This window comes from Castor canadensis, chromosome 11 (assembly GCF_047511655.1).
Source record: "Castor canadensis chromosome 11, mCasCan1.hap1v2, whole genome shotgun sequence".
NCBI classification, from domain to species: domain Eukaryota; kingdom Metazoa; phylum Chordata; class Mammalia; order Rodentia; family Castoridae; genus Castor; species Castor canadensis.
The window spans coordinates 78744790-78767762 of record NC_133396.1 but is presented as its reverse complement, the minus strand read 5'-3'; the positions used below and the strand labels follow the sequence as shown (position 1 = coordinate 78767762).

General features: G+C 40.9%; 1 protein-coding gene across 1 annotated transcript in view; it reads left to right on the top strand.

Moving 5' to 3' along the window:
* The window catches only part of Rnf2 (ring finger protein 2), a 49423-nt gene that overhangs the window by 15652 nt on the left and 10798 nt on the right, over positions 1-22973 (top strand). The window contains exons 2-4 of the mRNA XM_020177076.2: positions 18367-18455; positions 21389-21549; positions 22118-22333. Of these exons, the coding sequence (XP_020032665.1) occupies positions 18369-18455; positions 21389-21549; positions 22118-22333 (464 nt within the window). The 5' untranslated portion in view covers positions 18367-18368. The remainder of the gene's footprint in view (positions 1-18366; positions 18456-21388; positions 21550-22117; positions 22334-22973) is intronic.

The following is a 22973-nucleotide window of genomic DNA, read 5'->3' as shown; positions in this document are numbered from 1 at the left end:
AGAAGAGGGAGGGTAAGAAGTTGGTGCATGAGCAGGAGTCTCTGACAGGGGCGGATCTTGTCTTGGAGCATGGGAATTTTTGTTAAAGGGCGGGGCTGTCATTGGGAATGGCTCCATTTTCCAAGAAGTGAGGCCTGAGGATAAAATGGCCACCGATTTATAAAATGTTGGCATTTGTTCTATCATTCCCCCATTATTTCTTTAATAATGATGAAGGTAGGGGCTGAGGATCGGGAATTGGGGTGAAGCATCAGTCTCTTAGCTGCTTCCTGCTGGCAGGGGGCGTTATATGGGGCAGGATCCTCAGACTCCTGTGGCATCCTGGTTGGGGCCTTCACAGTTTTTTCGGGTGGTTTTGGAGAGGTTGATAACCCTGGAGGTACAACTTGTTAAACTTTTGATTAGCAATAGCAGACATACGGTCTAAAAGAAATCTTTATATTGTTCTTATGATACAAGGGAGGAAGCTTAAGAATATGAGAGCAAGAAATATAAGCATCAGAATGAGCATTAACCAGGAGAACCACTGTGAAATGTTGTTCCCTAGAGGATTGCAAGAGTCCTCCAACTCCCTTCTCCGTTTTTCTAATTGTTCCTGGAGTTGTCTAATTTTATTTTTTACTACCCCTGACTGGTTAACATAGAAGCAGCATTCTTCTTGTAAAAACAGGAAGAGACCTTCCTTCTCTGCAGTGAGCAGGTCAAGGCCTCATCGGTTTTGGAGTAAACTGAGGCTAGGGAGTCAAGTTGTTTCTGTAGGGTTAGGATAGACTCGGCCACCATTTGAAGATCACTTATTAATTGATTAGAGAGTTTTGTGTAGTAATGGACAAAGATTCCTATTCCCGCAGCCCCTGTTACCATGGCAGCCGTTATTCCCAGGGTAGCTAACAAGGGAATAGCCTGGATTGCCCTTTTAGATTGAAGGTACGCGGTGAGGAGGATGGGGAGGTCCTGATTTTGTGTAATAATATTCATATCAGGAACCAAAAATACCAGAGTGCAGATACCCTTCCAGGCTCAGGGTAGGCAGGGGTATATACTCTGACCACATAGAAAGAGAGTCCCGGGAATGAGGTGGGGGCAGCAGATATTGTTTCTGGTTTTGTTGGCTGTCCTTGTGGTGTGACATTTTTCAGCCACTAGGGAGCCTACCTCAACTGTCCCTGAGGAACTCTGCAGGCAAAGAGGGGCTAGCTGGAAGAGGGGAACTGGGGAAAGAGTGGAGGTGGTGAGCTTTTTGGTGAAGGAACAATTTAAGGTAAGGGGTGTGGAAACACTTATAGGGCTGGTGATAACCTGAGAAGGGCCAGTCCGCTGACACATCCATCACCCACGGGCCAGAGTAGGGTTGGTGTGGTTGAGTAGTTGATGTATTTGTGACCTGGAGGAGAAAGGTTTCAGAAAGGGACAACTTGTGTAAGGGAATTTAGAGAGGCTTTCTGGTGGGAAAGAATAAGTCGTTCAATCTTTAAGGTACCTGGGTGTGGAGGACCTTCTGGAGGGCCTCATCCTGGACTCCGCCTCCATCAGATATATCAAGCTGTGAGAGATAAGTTTAGCATACCTGTTGCCCCCTCCTTCCATGGCAGCAGTAGCCAGCATGGTCGCCTTTGTGACCAATATTTTTGATTAAGATGTTGGCATAGAGTGGCGGTGCTATAGCACGCTTTTTGCATGCTGTAAACAGTCGGCATGGGCAGGGTGTGGGGAGGCCCCGGCTTGCAAAGGTCCAAGTCATAAGAAAGAAGAGAGCACAAGGAGTAAGGCGCACAGGGCAAGGTATCCAAAAAAGAGAGCTGCGCAATGGGGCCATCTCCACTCGGGGAGAAGTTGCCCACAGGCCAGTACTTAGAGAGGGGACGAGGACAAGAGTTACCCACAGAAAGGGATGGAGTGAAAGCATAGGTGGTGCGGTTTACAATAAGGCAAAGAGAATGTTGGAAAATGAATAGATTTCTTCAGGAGTAAAGTTTGAGAGAGTATCTTGGAGGTGAAGATCAGCTATCCAATCTATAAGGCAAGAGTAAAGAAGGTATGAGGAAGGAGGGAGGCTGATTGTGTTGGGAGGTGGGAAGAGTAAAATCCCAGAGTAGAGTATATATTGGAAAGAGTAAAAGCATGGGCAGGCACTGACAGGGATGAATGGGAGGGGGGAAGTATAAAGAGTGAGTAGGCAAGATGCCATATCCCTAGGCATAGGGCTCCTGCCTATACCCCGGAGTCTCTGTGGGTGTGTCTCCGTTTTCTAGGATCTTGGGGAGGCAGATCATATTTATTTTTGTTGATCCTGTAAGAAGAGATTGGTAGGTCTTTTGTGGTGCTGCCAGTTTTAGGTTTTTGACATGTACCCAGGAGGGAAATCCTGCTAGCTTAGCAGCCGTGGGGGTGGTGAGGATGACCTTAAAAGGGCCGCTCCACTTCTTCTGCAAGTGGCCAGGTATAACTGCATTTTTTAGATAAACCAGATCTCCCATTTGGAGGGAAGGAGTTATTTCGGTGGTGTCAGAGGGCTGTGGCAATTAATCATGAGCATGAGACCAAAGGAGAGAGTGAAGAAAAGTGAGGAGAGGATTGAGGAGAATGAGGGAAATGTTAGGGGGTTGTGGCTGAACCGTTATAGGAAGGAGTGGATGGCCATAGAGGAGCTCAAAGGGGCTGAGTATGAGTGGTCTTTTTGGAAGGGCCCGGAGGTGAAGAAGGACTAGGGATAGGAGCTTTGTCCAATCTAGGTGGAGCTCGAGGGAGAGTTTGATGAGAATATTTTTTAGTGTGTAATTGGCACGTTCAACTTTATCTGAAGATTGGGGGTGATAGGGAATGTGAAACCTCCAGTGAATATTTAAAGCTTGTGCCAATTTTGGGGAAATAGAGGAAACAAACTCAGGCCCATTGTCTGACTGGATGGAGGCTGGGAGACCAAATCGTGGGATGATTTCTGTGACCAAAATTGATGTCACTGTGGAGGCCTTCCTGGTTGTGGGGAAGGCTTCCACCCATCCCGTGAAGGTATCTACCAATACCAGGAGGTACTTAATCCTCTTTACTGGAGGCATATATGTGAAGTCCACCTGCCAGTCCATGGTAGAGAGGCATCCCCTGGCTTGATGTGTTGGGAAGGGAGGGGGTCTAATATTGGAGTTGGGGGTCTGTGCTCTGGCAAGGTATTATATGTCTCTTGGAGATAGGGAAAGGGATTGGTGAAGAGAAGTGGAAAGGGCTTGAAGATTAGGATGAAAAAGCTTATGTAAATAGGAGAGAAGAGTTTTAACTTCAGAAGGGGGGAGAGAGAATTTAGTGAGGGGGGAGAAGCTGGGGTAAGAGGGTACATGGCCAACTGGGGTGCAGTTTGGAGGGCTGCCTACTTGGCTTCTGCATCCGCTCAGTAGTTTCCTCTGGTAATTATGGAAGAATCAGTTTGGTGGGCTTTGCAATGAGTAATGCCTACCAGGAAGGGAGGTGTGAAGCCTCTAGGAACTGGGCTATTAAGGCAGCATTGATAAGGGGAGTTCCTCTTGTAGTTAGGAATCCCCTTTCCTTCCAGATGGCAGAGTGGGACAATAAAGTGTGAAACGCATACTTAGAGTCAGTGTAAATGTTGACAGTTTTGTCTTTTGCCAGGGTCAGAGCTCTGGCCAGGGCAGTCAGTTCTGCCTTTTGTGAAATAGTACCCAAAGGGAGAGGGTGTGCCTCAATGATGGTGGAGTCAGACATGAAAGCATATCCAGCTCTTCACTGTCCATTGTGAACGAAGGAGCTGCCATCAATGAACCAAGTGTAGTCAGCCTGAGGAAGGGTGCCCTCCTGAATGTGGTCTGGGCAGGGGAGGAGTTCCTCAAGGGTCTCGGGGCAGGAGTAAACAAGGGGTGTTGAAGAGAGAGGAAGAAGAGTGGCTGAGTTAAGTGGGAGACATGAGACAAAAGTTAGGGTGGGATCCTCGACAAGGCCACCTGGAGGGATAGGGTACAGGGCAGGGGGAGTGGATAGAATTAAGTCCCTTCTATGTGAGGAGTTCTGAGAGGCTATGGGGGGAGTAGGCAGTAAGGGGAGATCCAAAGGTAAGCTTTTTGCTTTTCTGGATCAAGAGAGAGGCTGCTGGGGGTCCTAAGACATGGGGCCCATCCCTTGGTTGTGGGGTCTAACTGGAGAGGTATGCTACTGTAGCAAAGGAGGGCTCTATGTTGTGTCCCAGAACTCCTAGAACAAACCCTTGCCTCTCAGAAATGTAAAGGAAGAAGGGACAAGTGAGGTCCATCAGGCAAAGCACCAGGGCTTGTAACAGGGCTTGTAATAGGTTTTTAAAATGACCTGACACAGGCCAAGAGGGGTGCAGGGGCTCTTGGATGGGACCCCTGGATGCCTCATACAGAGGCTTGGCCATAAGACTGAAGTTGGGCATTCAGGCTCTGAGGTAGCTAGCCAGGCCAAGGAAGGAGAGAATTTCAGCCTTGGTGGTGGGGGCAGGGAGAGAGGCTAATGGGGTCTTGCAATCTAGGGTGATAGTCTTGTGAGTAGGGGAGGTAGATAAGCCCAGGTAAGTCACCTGGGTGAGAGATAGTTGAACTTTGTTAGGGGACAAAATTTTCCTAGAAAATTAAGCAGGAGGGCAGTATGTTGTTGGCTGTCCTCAAAGGACGGACTGCAAAGCAGGAGGTCATCTACATACTGGAGGAGTTTACTTGGGGAGAGATGGAGGGTAAGGAGGTCCCTAGCCAGAGCCTGGCCAAAGAAGTGAGGACTATCCCAGAACCCCTGAGGCAAGACAGTCCAGGGCAATTGTTGGGAAGTATGAGTATCTGGGTCAGTCCAGGTGAAGGCAAAAAGGTTTTGGGACTGGGGGTGGACAGGGATAGTGAAGAAAGCATCTTTTAGGTCCAGGACTGTGAAATGGGTGGTGGTACCAGGGATGAGAGACAAAAGAGTGTAGGAGTTGGGTACTACCGGATGTATAGGAGTCACTGCCGCATTGATTAAGTGGAGGTTCTGCACCAACTGATAAGACCCATTGGGCTTTTTTACAGGCAGAATAGAATGTTATAGGGGGAGTGGGTTGGGCAAAGCAGGCCCTTAGCAAGAAGCTCTGAAATGATAGGCTTTAATTCCTGTAAGTGGATTAGAGAAATGTGATAATTGAGGTTGGTTTGGGAAAGTGGAGGGGTCTTTGAGAGTAATAACAATTGGCTCATGACGTGTGGCAACTGCAGGGTTCTGGAGGTCCCACACAAGGGGATACACCAGTGCAGCGGGAAAGGGCAAGGGGTCAGGAGGGGCTTGTGGAAGCAGGGCACCCATAACAGCCAGGAGGGGCCGTGAGGATGGAGACAAGGTGTTAATGGGTCACGATTTTAGAGGGCGTGGGTGTAAGGTGAGAGTGGCCTGGAATTTTGACAAAATGTCCCTCCCCAAGAGTGGAGTGAGGCAATTAGGGAGGATTAGGAAGGAGTGAGTAAAAAGTATGTTTCCCAGTATGCAGGTTAAAGGAAAAGTCATTAAGGGCTGGGTAGGAGTTCCCTCTACTATGAAGGTTAAAGAAGGCTTGGTAGGTCCCCAAAACTCTGGCAAGGCAGAAAAAGTGGTGCCAGTCTCTATGAGGAAAGAGATAGGCCTACCTTCGATGAGGGCAGTTACCCTGGGCTCCGGTAGAGTTATGGTTGTCAGGCCTGGGAGTCCTGGGCTCTGTCAGTCATCAGCTGCAGTTGCCAGTCCTAAAAGATCAGTTAGGGAGGAGGGACAGTGGGGGGGGCTCCACCTTGAGGGGTGGAGGGGCAGTCTATTGCCCAGTGGCTTTCCTGTTTGCACTTAGGACATAGCCCCAGTGGGTGGTGTGGTTTAGGATATGCACGGGCCCAGTGTCTTTCAAGGCCACACCAAAAACATGGGCCGGGAGGTGTTCGGGATTTTCCCTGGCCTCAGGAGTTAGAGGTTGAAGGTCTCTGTCGAAGGGCTTGTGCCAACATCTGGAATTTAGCCTTATCTCTCCTTTCCTTATCAGACTCTTGTTCTTCTTGGTTATTGTAGACCTTGAAGGCCACATTTAAAATTTCAGCCTGTGGAGTCTGGGGACCATTTTCCAGCTTTTTAAGTTTCTCTCTTGTATCTGGGGCTGACTGGGAGATAAAATGGGTCATAAGAATGATTGTCCCGTTCTGGGTCTCAGGGTCAACTTTTATATGGTGTCATAGTGCCTCTGTGAGTCGGGACAAAAAACTAGCTGGATTTTCCTCTTTCTCTTGTTGAATTTCTCTGAGTTTATAAAAATTAACAACCTTCTGGGACACCATTTTTAGTCCTGTCACTGAACAAGTAACCATCTGATCTCTAAGCATTCTACCATTGGTTTGGTAATCCCAATTAGGCTCCTCAGTAGAGACTGCTGTAGCCCCTACAGGATGGGCAGGGGTGGTGTGATGGATCTCATTTGCATGTGCCCCATCCCCATCCCAGACCCTTTGTCTCTCCTCCAGAAGGAGGGTGGAAGAAAGAATGAGATAGATGTCATGCCAAGTAAGGTCATAGGATTGAGCCAAGTATTGGAACTCTTTAATATAAGAATCTGGGTCAGTGGTGGAAAAGCCAAGGCACTTTTCTATCTGAGAGAGGTCAGTGAGGGAAAAGGGGACATGGACCCTCACAATGCCTTCTGCTCCAGCCACTTCCCAGAGAGGGTAGATGGAAACTGGCTGACTGGGGGGGGGGTCAGTGAGAGTGAGTGTGTGTGGGGCTCATGGAGTCCTGTGGTTCTGGTAGGGGGCAGAGGGATGGGTGGAAGGGTGGGTGGAAGGAGGGGCAGAAGAAGGGGCGGAGGGAAGGATGGAAGGAGGGGCGGGGGAAAGGACGGAAGGACCCGGGATGGGGGCCAAGGGTTGAACAATGGAAGCCTATCTCTGATAAGGTGGAGGCTCATTAGTGGGGTTGAAAGAAGGGAAACTTTTGGAGTCAGGAGGTGGTTCAGAAGAGGGTTTGGCTGGTTTTAGGTCTGGTTTAGAGGCTAGTAGAACCTGTGCAGGGGAACAGGAAGTACAGAGGGAGGGTTTGGTGTGGAGATAGGAGAAGGATTGGACGTAGGGTAGTTCCTTCCATTTACCAGCGCGCACACAGAAATTATATAAATCCCTTAAAATATTGGGATCAAAAGTGCCATTTAGTGGCCATTTGGAGATATTGTCTAATGGATATTGGGGCCAGGCCTGAGTACAGAGAAAAATGAGCTTTTGGAGCTTAAGATCAGGCGAAGGGGCCCAAGGTTGGCCAGAAGACATCCCAATGGGAAGTCTGAAGGAATTTTGGATGGTCCAGCTCCCATGGTGAGGCCTGACCTGAGGAGAGATAGGGCGGGCGTCAGTTCCTCAGGAGAGAGAGTAGATGTGGAACACCCTGGAGAAATGTCTTCCTCACGGGGTCCCACAGTCTTAGGGAACCTGGTTCCCAGGGACGGGAGTGAGCCGAGACCTAGCGCTAGGATTTCAAGGAAATGAGAAAGAGATCACGGCTCTGCGTGCAAGGAAGACTCACCGAGAGAGGACCCTGAGGGAAGATTGGCAGGTGGTGGATGGCAATTGGAGGCACACTGGGGAGGAGGAAAGTCCCCGTGAGCTGAGAGTGGTGTTTTCTAGGATCAGAGGTTTTGGCAAAGCGCTCAGGTCCTGGAGGAAGGGAATGGGAGTTGAGAGAGAGAAGTGGGATGGGGTGGGGGAGTCCAGGAGAGGAAGGTCAGTGCCGGGGAGCACACCTGATCCGAGTCACGGCACCAAAATGTTAGGAAAAATGCTGCTCACAAAGAAAGCTCACGAGAAAAGTCTCACGTCCAAGAGCAAAGTTTAATGGCAGGCATGAGCTGCCTAACTGACTGGAGATGTCAAGATGGCGCAAGGGCCGACTCTGGGCCAGGCGTGACGTTTTATAGAAGAGGGAGGGTAAGAAGTTGGTGCATGAGCAGGAGTCTCCAACAGGGGCGGGTCTTGTCTTGGAGCATGGGAATTTTTGTTAAAGGGCGGGGCTGTCATTGGGAATGGCTCCATTTTCCAAGTGAGGCCTGAGGATAAAATGGCCACCAATTTATAAAATGGCAGCATTATTCTATCATAACCTCTACAGACTTGACAGGTTTTTTTCATACTCCCTTAACCAATTTAAGGATTAAAACTTAGGGGTAGAATGTAAATGGCATTTCCCAGGTACTATAAGGTGAATATTTATGTAGAAAAAATGTTATGATTAGTGGTTAGGTACCTAAACTAGTCTTCAAAAGATTTAACTCAATATAATTGAACAAATGCCAGTTTTTATTAAACATGCTTTTATTTTTTTATTTTTATTTATTTATTTTTTTTGACTGGAAATGACCTACCTGTCCTTCCGTGAGAACTGGATGGGGTTCTAGTGTAGCTACACAGGGATCTGCAGTGCTACACAAGAATACTGAAGCACTTTACACGCCAGTGTAGGTCACTCCCTCACACTGAGGGCGCAAGATTAACATGCAGGGCAAGGTGTGTGATATGCCACTCTTTGTGAACAAGAAATGTGTGCCTAAACATGCTTTTAATGGGAAACTAAGAATGAAATTGCTGGTTTCTAGTTGGGAACTTAATGTTCTTTTGTTTTGTAAAAATAATTTTAATAGCCATTAAAAAATTTGTTACTCCTCTTAATGCCTGAATTAAAGGAAAAGTAATGGAACCAAATTCTGTATATTAGATTGAAACTTTTCTAGTAACTATATTCATATTATTGTGAAAGTAGACTTGAAGCTTCTGGAGCAGGGACAGATTAATTATTTCAGCAGTAAGGTCATCAGTTCCTCTTTGCCTTAATTTTTCCACCAAAGCAATGCAGTAAGAACTGGATGTTTGGTAGCTGAAGAACCAGAGATTTTGAATCTGGGAACTTTGTATGCATGTTGTCCATCTCTCAAGAGAAGGAAATAGATCTTTGCTCCCAAATATCAATATAAATTCTCCTTGGGAATCCAAAAGGCTGGAGGATTCTAGGTTCCTCATCTTTGCAATGTAAAATGTTTCCCAGGGAGAGAATTCTCAGAATTTACAACCTCTGCAATGTGTGCATAGTCTGGGGTTTCATCCCATTTGAAATGGCGAAAACATACCACCAGACAGCAGTCTTTTATCTGTTTAGTTATCTTCCAAGTTTCAAGGTTTGTCCTTGAAATGAGTGATCATTCAAAAACATTTTCATGGTTAAATCTTTCTCTTACCCTCCCCCTCTGCGTTCCCTTCTGGTATAAAATTTCTCTCTCCTTCCTTCCCTGTGTCTCTGCACTGGGGCTTCAACTCACTTCAGTTATGCAGGTGCTCTACCAGTTAACATCACTCCTAGCTTTTTTTTTTTTTTTTTTTGGTTGGCCTGGAGTTTGAACTTGGGGCTTCCTTCATGCTTGCAAAGCAGGCACTCTACTACTTGAGCCATGCTTCCAGCTCATTTTGCTCTGGTTATTTTAGAGATGGGGGTTTCGCAAATTTTTTGCCCAGACTGGCCTTGGACCTTGGTTCTCCTGATCGCTCAGTCTCCCACTTATGCCCATCTGGCTGGTACCAAATCTCTTTGGTGAAATGGAAGAACTTAAGTGGATATCTGATACAACATTTTATATATATGTATGTATGTATATGTTTATATATTCTATTGGCTCTCTTCCTCTGGAGAACCCTGATAGATGTGATAACAGGCAGCCTTTGTTAGTTTATGTAGTTTTGTCACCTTCTTAGCTTGCAGAAGAAAATGCTTGACCTTTGCTATGAAATGTTAACACTGCATAATTAAATTTTTTTTTTGCAGTAGTGGAGTTTGAACTCAGGGCTTCACGCTTGCTGGGCAGGTGGTGTACTGCTTGAGCCATACCTCCAGCCTTTTTTGCTGTGGTTATTTTGGATGTAGGGTCTCACTTTTTGCCCAGGCCAGCCTGGACTGTGATCCTCCTGTTTTACACTCCCCACTGTAGCTGAGATGACGGATTTTAGCCACCATGCCCAGCTATTTCCTGTTGAGGTGGGGTCTGGTGAACTTATTGCCCAGTCTGGACTGGAACCATGATCCTCCATATTTCAGCTTCCTACATAGCTGGGATGACAGGCACACACCACTGTGCCCAGATACTGGTTGAGATGGGATCTTGTGAAATTTTTGCCTATGCTGGCCTGGTATTATAGTCCTCTGGATCTCAGCCTCCCAAGTAGCTAGAATTATAGTTGTGAGCCACTGGAGCCTGGCTAAGGTTTCATAATTTGAGCTCCTCTCTTTAGTCACCACCATAAATTAGTTCTTTAGCAAATACGTGTGCCTTATTTGTGGATTTTATAACACACATTTTGAACAACTGCAGTCAAAGGAAAAGGAAAATCTCAAGCTCAAAAATTTTAAGTCAAAGGAAATCTCAAGCTCAAAAATTTTAAATTCCCACGCTCACATTATGCAACTCAGTTGATGTGCAGAAGCTCTCAGTCAGTTCTACATTATTATCAGTTGCCTTTAAATCACTGTGTGATCTACTGAGTGTTTCCCTGCCTTTAATTTTATGAAAATCTGCTTCTCCAAAGCAAATGGTGCTCAAAAAAGCAAAGTAAAAATGTACTTAATTGAAGTAATAAAGCAAAAATTTGAGAGGTTTTGAAAGGTGACTTTAGCGGAAGTCTTTTCTTGAGACTATAGTGTTGCTTTTTATTAAGCTTTAATCTTTGGCATAAGTTAAACCTTCCTCCATTATTCTTGTTTTTCACAATGTCCATCCTAGATGTTTATGCATCCTTCAAGTAAACTTTAGAATCAGTTTATCTTGTCTTTTGGTATTTTGATTGGGATTGCATTGCACCGGATGTATGTGCTTTATGTGTGATGTTTATCCAGTTCAGGTTCTCTTTAATATTCTTCAGCAAAGTTGTACAGTTAAGTCTTTTTAATATTTTGTGAAGTTATTCTGAGGTTTATAGCTTTTGTGCTATTATATGAATGGGACATTTTTAATAATTCATTTAAAACTGATTATTACTGTTTTATAGGAATACTGTGGCTTTGGGGCATGTTTTTCTCTTCAGTCTACCATATCACTGCCTTTTTTCCTAATAGTTTTCTATTTAATTCTGTTGGATTGTCAAGATAGCTACTTTTTTTTCTTTCAGTGTTGGTGATTGAGCTCAGGGCCTTGTGCATGCTAAGCAAGTGCTCCTGTACTGGTACTTTTGTTGCTTTTGCCCCACCCTACCCCCCAACAGCATTAGTTAGGATTTATAGCAGAATGTTGTATGAGTAACTTATTTTAATCTTGGCTCCCCCGCCCCTTTGGTGGTACTGGGTTTGAACTCAAGGCCCCATGCTTGCTAGGCAGGTGCTCTACCACTTGAACCACTCGGCCAGCCCTACCTACCCTTGACTTTCTTAAAGATAGGAATCTGTCAAAAGTTTTTAACATCAATTGTTTTGGGACTTCTGGTTAATGTTCATCAAGTTAAGGATATTTCCATTTATTTCAGCCATAACATTTAGGAATATTTTTTAAACTTATATTGGTACAAAATTGAAGATCATGTTCCCTGATAATTAAAAAAGTTTTATATATGAGCATAAGTTCACTTTTAAATTGTTAGGTATTAAAATTGTTAGGTGTTAACTTTTTTGGTCAGGAATTTAGCTATTTTATTAGTTGTATCAAATAACTACGTTTTGCCTTCATAAAGCAAATGTACTTTTTTTTTTTTTTTAGCTATTTGATTTTTGCTTTTACGATAATCATTTTTCCTTTTAGGCTCATTTTCTAATTTCTAATGCTTTGTTCAGTTTTTTCTTAGTCTTTATGTGTTTTATTATTTTAAAATTATAGTTTATAAATGTTTCAGAGGGAAATTTTCTTTACATGCCCTATATACTTTAATCAGGTAACATTCTTATTTATAAACAATATGTAGTTTGAATTTTGATTTTATTTTCTGTACCCCATTTGATGTGTCTTTTGCTTCTGTATTAACTCTGCCTCTTTCTTTGGAAGGTCACCATTGTGGTTTTACTTTAGCTCTGTGACCTCTTTTATTTTTTCCCCTTTACTTACCAGACACAGAGACCCCCCTTTTTTTCCCTTGAACATGTCTATTCCTTTAGAAGACCTTCTTTGAGCTCCCTGTGTTACAAAGCTGCTTTTCACCCCTTTATTATCTAGCCCAGTGTCATTTTTTACTTCCTTTAAATGGCACTTTAGAATTTTTTTTTTTTGGTTGGGGGGGTCGGAGTTTGAACTCTGGGCTCTGAGCTTGCAAAGCAGATGCTCTACCACTTGAGCCATACCTCCAGTCCATTTTGCTCTAGTTATTTTGGAGATGAGGTCTCCTGAACTATTTGCCAGGCTGGCCTCAAACTGCATTCCTCCCAGTCTCAGCCTCCCAAGTAGCTAGGATTGCAAGCATGAGCCACCAGTGCACAGCTAAGGTTCTTTTTTAAAATTTTATTTCTAAATGCTTCTCCCTCACTTAGTTACTTTTTTTTTTTTTTAAGGTACTGGGGGTTGAACTCAGGGTCTCAGACATGCCAAGCATGAGCTCTACCACCTAAACGACCTCCCCCAACCCTCATTTATTTAACTTATTGAAAAGCAGGCATATTACAACACTAACTTGTTTGTAGACATTGGAGAAAATGGTAAGATAGATTCAGTTAGTGAATTGAAATCAGTGGGATAGATATCTAAGTAACCATTCAGTGTAGAATGCATAGAAATTTTCATCTCCTTTGTCTTCTGTGCTCTGTGGATAGTCATTTCATGTGGATACTGTATTGGAAAGGCTTCTTAGAACACATTGACTCTCCTTAGCAGGGCTGAAGTTGTATTAAGTGCTCTGCCTTATGAAAATGAAGGTGTGCCATTTCTGTTCAATAAAGAACGTTCTGACTATCCTATTGATATTTCTCCTTTGATTATTGAAGATGCCTGCTTTTTAGACACTACCGTGACTAGATCTTTTATCAGACTTATTTTCTGTTTCTGCCTCTCCTACTGAAGTTTTCTCACTCACATCATTACTTTTTAGTTATATATCTCCACAAATTTGAGTGCCTACCTTGTGTGAAACATTTCTGTTGTATCAGGTAGTCTTTTATTCAGAAGTATGGTTTAGTTGCTAAAGGGATTGAGTCTGTGAAAGAAATGTTTTTGCATGGTCAGGTATTCTGAGCAAAGAAAGGCTTGTTACTAGCCTCGTACACTAGGCCATAGCAAACCGCACCAAATTAGAACAGTCACTTATGCTCAGTGATACAAAATCAAACTGAAGTTTGAAATGGGCCAGTTTTCCAAACAAAACAAAACGGGAGATTTCATTCAACTTCTATCTACTTACCAAGGAAGTCCCATTTTAATTCTATAAGGAAAGTGCTTGGAAATGACCTAATTACTTCTGCTCTGTTTCTGTTTTCTTCAATTCTTTCTGCCTATAAGGCAGGCAGCTCTGCCTCTGTTGAGCTCAACAACATACTCATTTTATAGAGTTAAGTTGTTGCCCAATTCTTGAATTATAAATAAAAGCCAATTAAGCTTTTAAACTAAATGTGTTGTAATTTTATCTTTTTTTTTTTTTTAACAACCCCCAAGTAGACCTAGATATTGTTTTGTTGTTCAGCAAAGATCTTCAGGCAGTACTGATCTTAGGAACATATTCTTGTCACTGGAAAGAATCCTTAAGATTTTGTCTGATATCTCATTTCCTGTCTCCTTCACTGACTTCTGCTCTGTTCACCAGCCTTTCAGACTGTTACCTATGCTGTTCCCTCTCTGTTTCTCAACTCTTATTAGTTGCTGTATATAGGCGACTCCCAAATGCTGTTGGTTGAAATCACAGTTCATTCAGATTCAGGAAATAGGAGCTAAATATATTGTACATTTAACTTGGCTGGATGACGGGAGTACTTGAGGTAGAAATGGGTTTATTATCTGTGCAAGGTGGTTCAAATCTATAATCTGAGCTTCTTGGAGGTAGAGATGTGAGGGTGGGGGTTCCTGGCTCCCTGGAAAAAAGTTCATGAGACCCCCATCTCTTAACAGAAAAAGCTGGCTGTGGCAGTGTTCTCCTGTCATCCTAGCTATGGGAAAGCATAAATAGGAGGATTGTGGTCCAGGTAGCCCAGACATGAATGTGAGATCCTATTTGAAAAATACCTAAAGCAAAAAGGGCTGGGAGTGTGGCTCAAGCAGTAGAGCTCCTACCTAGCACACAAGTGCTAGACCCTTGTTCAAAACCCCAGCACCACCAAGAAAAAAAAAAAAAAAAGAAGAAGAAACATGACTTCTCACTAAGCAAATGAAGAGGAAAGTTTATTAATGATTTGAAGGAGGGGAGAATTTAAGTTAAATTTGAATGAGGCAGTTTATTGGGTAAAGCAAGGAAAGACTATTTTTCTAGAGCTCTTCCAGTGACTACTGAAAGTGAAAATCAAACTTACTTTATAGTATGTGAATCATGTTCTTCAAGTCAGATAGACTTCATAGCCTCCTCTTTGTGAATTGTGTCTTGAGGCAAAATTGGAATGTTTCAGGTTCTTCTTTCTTCTTAGCCAGGTCACAGGGAGGCTACTAAAGTTTGTTCACATCTACACAGCTAATGTGTTCTTAAGAATTGAGATAATACTTTTGGCAGTCAGCAAGATTGTGTCTTTTTTTGTGGGGCAGGGATTACCTAGTATCTGATAAAATCCATGTGGTAGCAATTTGACTCTTGATACCAAGAAACATACTGTAATACAGATATTCAGCAGAGAGATGAAAACTAGAAATTCCAAAGCCACTGAAATGCTAGTTTATCCAATCATAGTAGGAAATTCTGGAACCACAGCTAACTTGTCACAGGAATACAAATCAGATAGAATTTGGTCATGTGCAGAAATAGTACCTTTAGAAACAAACTTCAGCAGAATATTTGATTTGACAGTTCATACTAACTTGCTGGAGTGGCTTTCTAGAAGCAGGAGTGGTCTGTCTGTTGTTGATCCCAAGGTAACAGTTACAGGTTGGGATATAGGTTAGGATTTGGGATTCTTAGAAATCCTTCTGTGAATTTTCAGAATTCACAGAACTCCCATATTCTGAGGAATTCTGGTTCTCTGATTCATTGTGTTATAGTAGAATTTACATAGAAATAATGGCTCTTGTGTCTATAAAGGAAGTTGGGCATCTGTATTTCTGTATATTTCACCTTGAATTCAATGACAGGAATTTAGATTTCCTCCCCTTTGTCTTTGATTGTTTCAACATGAAGGATCTTTTTTGTTTTTTTATTCTATTTTGAAAGCTAGCTTTTTGTTTGCATTTTGTCTGTTTTCTATTTTCAACTACATGTTGGAGATTTATTCATATTTGTACTTTTCCATTCCATTTTTTTTTGAAGTCCACTGTTTTTTATTTTATTTTTATTTCTGTACTGGAGTTTGACTTCAGGGCCTACACCTTGAGCTACTTTACCAGCCCTTTTTTGTGGAGGATTTTTTTGAGATAGGGTCTCCTGAACTATTTGCCTGGAGCTGGCTTTGAACTGTGATCCTCCTGATCTCTGGCTCCTAAGTAGCTAGGATTACAGGTGTGAGCCACCAGTGTCCAGTGAAGTTCACTATTTTAGATCGTAGCCTATTAAAAAGAAAAGAATGCAGGGTTCCTTTTGTTTTAGCTTTGGGACTAATCCATAGTACAGCTTTAAAGTCTCAAAGTCAGTTTCTTTTGTCCTGTTTATTCCATCATTGTTTACATACTTGCATTTTAGCATAATTGTTATAATGTATCTACGTCTATATTTCTTGAGTTCATTAGGTCTATATGTCCATCTCCCTTCCCTTAGTTGAGAAGTTTTCATTCGTTATTTCCTTTTTTTTTTTTTTAAGCTGGTTCTCTCTCCCTTTTAGGTCTTACATAATGTACTATATTTTCTGGATAGTGTCCCATGAATTTCAGGCTTTTGTCACTTTCTTTTCCATTTACCAAGTTCTGCTGATCCTTTGTTCTGCTTGATCTAGTCTACTGTTCAACTCCCATAGTTAATTTTTTAGTTCGGGTATTTATCAGTGCCATAATTTCTGTTTGGTAGTTTTAAGTTTTCTATCTCTTTGACGAAATTTTCATGTTGAAGCATTATTCCACCTGACCTTGGTGAGCATGTTTATGATAGCTGTTTTGAATTCTTTGGTAGGTAAATCATGAGTCTATATCATTAGGGTCAGTTTCTGGAGATTTTTCCTGTTCCTTTATTTGAACATATTTCCCTGCATCTTCATTTTCCTTAATTCTCTGGGTTGATGTCTGTGCTTCAGACCCACCAGCCAGCCTGACCAGAGATTCTGGGGTCTGCTCAAATCTTTGTTCTGGGGTCTGCTCAAATCTTTGTGCTGGTCTAGCCTATTTTCTTTGTCCTTACTCTCTAGGTGGTACAAGTATTCCAGGTCCCTCCAGCACTCTTAGATAAGCAAGGCTAGCTGACCAGTGTATATTTGGTACCTTTTCTTCTGTTCTGGAGCTTCTTTTAGAGGAATTGTCTTTAACATGTCCCAAAGCCCTAGAGTAACTGAGGTGTTAACTAGTGTTTGGGGGTATTCCAGATGTTCCTTAGTGCTTGGATAGTGTCCACTTTAGTGGCCAATCTAATTTTGTCTCTCCATGCCTAATTGCTTAATTCAGGTAGTTTATATCACTCAGGTTTTTGGAAACAGTTTCCTCATTGTTCTTTCTGCTCACTGTGTTCTTTTCTTCTGCCTTCTACACTATACTTGAGTTTCTGTTACAATGATCGTGTCATGGCACTTAACTGTTTAGAACTTCTAATATGTTCCAAACACAAGCGTACTTGCTTTTCATGCCTTTCTGTCTTCAGAAAGAAAGCTTGCTCTCTTTTGCTTAGAATCCTTTTTTCTTTTATACTCTCATCTCACTATAGTGACCTTTTACTTTCAAAGACTTATTTCATCTCTATGAAAGCTTTCCCTAACTTCTGAAATTACATGATCATCCTCCATAATTTCATACTGTTTTGTCCATACTCCTGCTTAGACATTGTTTCATCAAATTGAAGTTTATCTACATGCATTTCTTTCTAGCTGTGAATTCTTTTTGTTTTTTGTTTTGTCTTTTTTTTTTTTTTTTTTAGTGTGAATGGAGTTTAAACTTAGAGCTTCAAGCTTGCAAAGCAGGCACTATATTGCTTGAGCCACACCTCCAAGTCCATTTTGCTCTGGTTATTTTGGAGATGGAGTTTTTTGAACTGTTTGCCTGGGCTGGCCTTGAACTGCATTCCTCCCAATCTCAGCCTCCAAGTAGTTAGGATTATTGGCATGAGCCACTGATACCTGGCTAATTATGTACTTTTGGTAATGTTAACACTTTTTTGGAGGTACTAGGGGTTGTGCTTGGGGCTTTGCATTTGCTAAGCAGGCACTCTACCACTTGAGCCAAACACCCAACCCTAAGTACTTTGTGTATGCCAGCTGATGTACATTCAGATCAGTGGTAGTCTTTTACTGTCAAGTCATTCATATTTATAAATAGATTCTAGAACTTCCCTTTTCAGTTTTGAGGAACCAGTGTACAGTTTCTGTTGTTATTTTCAAGATTCATAATTCCTAAAAATCAGTTTGGAGATTTACTTGCTGTCTCAGTCCATTTGACCTGCTTTCATAAAATACTTCAGACTGGCTAGTTTATACTCAACAAAAATGTATTTCTCAGTTCTGAAGTCTGGAAAGGTCAAGATAGAGGCAAGAGCAGATTCAGTGTCTGCTGAAGAACTGTTAACTCACAGGTGACACCTGTATGTAGAAGGGCAGAATAGCTCCCATAAGCTTCTTTAAAAAGGTCCTAATCCTTTAGACCTAATCTCCAAACCCTCCAGTTCTATAGCATTTGCGATTAGGTTTTATAGGGAAGTCCATACCTTCCCTGTGAAGGTTTAGTAATGGAGTCCGCTAAAACAAACTGATAGATTAGACAAAGAAAAAGCATACAGATATATTATATACACGGGAGCCATGTAAAATATGAAACTTCAAAGAAGGGCCAGATTATTGAGCCTTAACTGTTTTCATAGGGGAGAAGGAGCTGGTGGACAGGGAGCTGTGTGCAATTTTAGAGGGGTATTAAATGATTTTTAGGGGAGGAGAATGAGCCCAAAGAACACAACAGTGGACTGTGGGCTTTGGGTACATAAGGGAACTTCAGAGAAAGCTGTCACCTATGTTTGCTGCTTGCCAGGTGCAATGTCCAATGGAGCATATTTTGGAATATTGTTTTCTGAGCCCAAATAGTTTGAACTTCCATTTTGTGGATACATGTGCATTCAGACCATTGCATTTCCTTTTCAAATACTAAAATGTTTTTTCTCTCCTTTTTATTCCTAGCGATGTCTCAGACAGTGCAGACAAATGGAACTCAACCATTAAGCAAAACATGGGAACTCAGTTTATATGAATTACAACGAACACCTCAGGTAATACAGACTAAGATAATTTAGGGGGATATAAGACATGTGTAAACTGGGACACAGTTTTAAAAAATGAAAACTTAACAGTAATAAATTTATAGTAATAAATTTATATACCAGTAGTTCTGTGTGTTTGGCTGACCATTCATTGATTTGACAAGTAATTTGTATATTCCTTCTTAGTCTGTAGGTGAATAGTGGTGAATAAAACAGACGGCTCTAGCCCATTAAGTTTATAGACATTAAACAAGTAAAAATCCATAAAATTACACATATGAGAAGTTGTATAAAGGGAAAGTTTCCTTTGCTGTTCAAAGTAATAATGGCATAAGTAGGGAAGACTATTTTGAGAAGGTAAAGATAGTAAAAGATTAGAGGATGAATAGGTTTGAAGGCAATAAATATGCTTAAGCTTAGACTCATTAGTTTAAAATTTGTGGTGGTGTAAGAGCAAGCAGACAAAGATGTTAACTAGAGTCCTAGCTAAATATAAAATTTTAGGGGTTGTCAGTACATTTTAAGCAATGAGAATGGATATGATTGAGAGAGAGATGAACACAGAACCCATAACTCATCAAGAGATGCTTCTTCATTTAGAATCTAAGTGATGGATGAAGAACCAGTGAAAGAGATTTAAGGGACTCCGGAGAAAAGGAAGGAAATACGGGAAATTGTAAGAGAAAGAAAATTTGAAATCCAAAGGAAATGTTTCAGGAAGTTGTAGTTAATGTGTTCAGCACTGCTGATATGCTGAAATAGTATGGTGACTAGGAAAGTGTTTATTAAAAGATTTGGTACAGTATACTCAGTCACCTTGATAAATGCAAATTCACCTTGAGTAGATTATCCTATGTTGAAGGTTGAATGGAATCATGATGCAGTTTCATCATTGGTTCATGGAATATTTGTGTGTATAATCCAGTAACTGAAAAAATGAAAAAAGATAAATATGTGATTCTTTAGAGAAATTTGGCTATTCAGGGGAGCAGGGAAATGGAGGAAAACCTTCAGGAGAATGCGGTATTCAGATTCAATTTTATTTATAAGATAGTGTCTTTTTCCCTTCTCCTTGTACAATTCTAAGGTATATCATTCACATTTCACTATGTAGCAACCCCACTGTAAGACTAATCTCTTAGGTGAATTTAATGAAGAAGAGAGAGAATTAGATTATGTAAGCCTGAGAGTAAATGAAGGAATGAAGGAATGTATTTATGAAGAGGCATAGTTTCTCCTTGGCACAAGAGAGAAGATAATTTGTAGATTTGGTAGAGAGGAAGTGAAATACGAGGTAAGGTAGTCTTGCAGGTGGAAGAAGGTAGTCTACAGATAGAAGAAAGTACAAAATAGTGTAAAGAAAGGAAAAGTGTTAGATTAACTGATTGCTAAGTAGTGTTTAAGGTCCCTCTGAGTTGGTGAAATTTTTAGTGATACCATTGTGATTTCCCTTCTCCTTCCTCCCCCTCCCCCACAGTGTTATACGCATGCACAGGTACTGCCCTGGATAACATAGGTGGGTTAGAGTCATCCAGGATTGGATTTTGTTATGCTTGTTCTAAAGAGGGAAAAGATAAGAGACTTGATTACTACCTGGACCATCATCCTCATCTATAAAATACATATAATTCCGACATCAGAAGTTTGCATGTTAGAGAGGATTTTGAGTATTCTAAACACAAAAATAGTATGTCAGTTACCCTAATCTAATTATTACACATTTATTGAAATGTCACTGTTCTTCACAAATATGTACAGCTACTACATGTGAAAAGTAGAAATATATTTAAAAACTAGTAACAGGAAAAAAGTATGTTTAAGTAAAGTGAAATATGGAAGGTACTTTATATGTAGAGGCTGAAGCAGAACAGTCACTTGATAATGTAGCTGTTATAAATGTTAATATATTTTACTTGTGTTTCTAATGGAACAATATCTATAATTTCTATGTCTTTTAAGTAATTCATCTTTGACTATGTTAAAGAAAGCAGAAGTGTGATAAGAGACTATGGAAACAGAAAGCATCAGCATATGAGAAGCCCTTCTACCTGTATATTTCTTTTCACTACCCACCATGCTAGAACTTTTCCTCAGTCCAGAGGAGCCAGTGTGTGTGGGTGGCTTTAGAGTTAGGTAATCTTTGTTTTTAATGCCAGCTGTGGGAAGGGTGGGTAGTGGTGGTAGTAAAGCAGGTAGGGTTCACTAAGTAGCAGTAGGGGAGATGTGTCCTGGAATTTCGCATTGGCACTACAAATGCATTTTGGTAGAGAAACATTTTTAGAAATATTTAGACGCAGTAATCCATGTTATACTTAAGATATGTTATGATTTAAATCAGCTTGTGTGTTAGCCTGAGAACTTGGCTACTTTTATTATAAAACTGTGGAACAAGCCCTTTTAAGGTTCAAGAGTGATTTTAAAATGAAATCCTATTATACTGTTTATAAATTAGAAAGTATTTTTATTCGACTATTAAAATGTTTTAATGGGCAACATGAAATATGTAATTTGTAAAAATAGTTTAAATTTTGAAGATGGAAGAATTCTTAGGGTTCATTAGCTCTAATGTCTTCATCTTGCAAGTAGGAAAACAATGTTAAATAATTATTTAGAGTCATATAACTAATGAATGTTAGTATTGCATATGGCTTCAGATGTATTGTTTTTTTAATTACAGAAGGCTAATGTCCCACTAATTCTTTAATTTACATTAATATGCTATCTTTAGCATTAAGGACATTTATAGAATGCAGTGAGGGTATGGCTGAAGGGAGTTGATATATTTTAGTTTAAAAAAACATTGACTGAGTTAACAATGATAGTGGCTGGGTGATTGATACACAGATGTTTATTTTTATCATCTTTAATAATTTTATATATTTGAGTTTGTCCATAATAAAAGAAATTAAGTAGCATTTAATGTTAAAGTGACTCTTTTACAGGAGGCAATAACAGATGGCTTGGAAATTGTGGTTTCACCTAGAAGTCTACACAGTGAGTTAATGTGCCCAATTTGTTTGGATATGTTGAAGAACACCATGACTACAAAGGAGTGTTTACATCGTTTTTGTGCAGATTGCATTATCACAGCCCTTAGAAGTGGGTATGTTGAAATGAGTTATACTAGTTAGTTACATTGCACCACAGTAGTACAAAGTCTAGGATTTAATCGTTGCAGAATCTTTGTTTTAAAACAGTTTTATGTAATTTTTGAGATTATTTGTAGGATACGAATTTGTTTTAAGGAAATTAGAAAGCACAAACACATGGTTTTTCTATCTATGCAATAAAATAATATATGTATAAAATGCTATTTCAATGAAAGAATTGATGACATAAGTAAACGGGGGTAGTTTTTCCTTGTATGGCATGGCTATCAGAAAGGGGAAATTTGAATTAGGCAAGAGTCCATTTTTATTTGTAAAATGGTTATATATAAAACACCACTGGGAACTATTTTTTTCTTTTGGCAAATGATAGTGCCTGGGGTTTGCAAAATCTTGCTTATCTATTTGTCAGATTTTCAAGAAACTTCAGGTTAATCATTTAAATTTCTGTGACTCTGTAAAGGTGTTGGAATGTAAAGATAGCTATTTAGAAGTTGGATATTTTTGTCTGTAGCCTAAAGGTGTTGGTGTTGTTTAAGTTTTCTTTCCTTTCCTTTTATTTAGCAACAAAGAATGCCCAACCTGTCGGAAAAAGCTAGTTTCCAAACGATCACTAAGGCCAGACCCAAACTTTGATGCACTCATCAGTAAAATTTATCCAAGTCGTGATGAGTATGAAGCTCATCAAGAGAGAGTATTAGCCAGGATCAATAAGCACAATAATCAGCAAGCACTCAGTCACAGCATTGAGGAAGGACTGAAGATACAGGCCATGAACAGGTATATGGGAAAGAGGGCTAGGGATGGTGACCATTTTTCCATATACTGTCTTACATAATTGAATTTTCATTTTGAAAAATGAAAGTAAAGTAACAAATAGTAGTTTTGTGTGATTACCTTTTCATGTGGATATAGTACATACATCCAGACATGATAGGGTTTTCTATTTAAAATACTAGAAGTCTTTCTCATATCCATTCTTCCTATACCTACCATTCTATTTTTCCTGTCCTCTTCAGAGCAAAACTTGAAAGAGTTGTCTGTGTATATTTTTGATTGTTTTCTATTCTTTTTTGAATGCACTCCAGTCGGACATTCAGAACAATACAGGCTGGTAATACATTCCTTGCTATCCCATCATACTACACTTGTGAAGGTTATCTATGACCTTCACATTACGCAGTCTAATGGCTGATTGAGTCTCAGACTTCATCTTTTTTTTTTTTGTGATACTGAGCTTTGAGCTGAGGGCCTGCACCTTGAGCCAGTCCACCAGTCTTTTTTGTAAGGGTTTTTTTCGAGATAGGGTTTCATGGAATTGTTTGCCTGGGCTGGCTTCAGACTTCACTGCTTCTGATCTCTGCCTCTTGAGTAGCTAGGGTTACAGGCAGGAGCCACTGGTGCCCAGCTCAGACTTCAT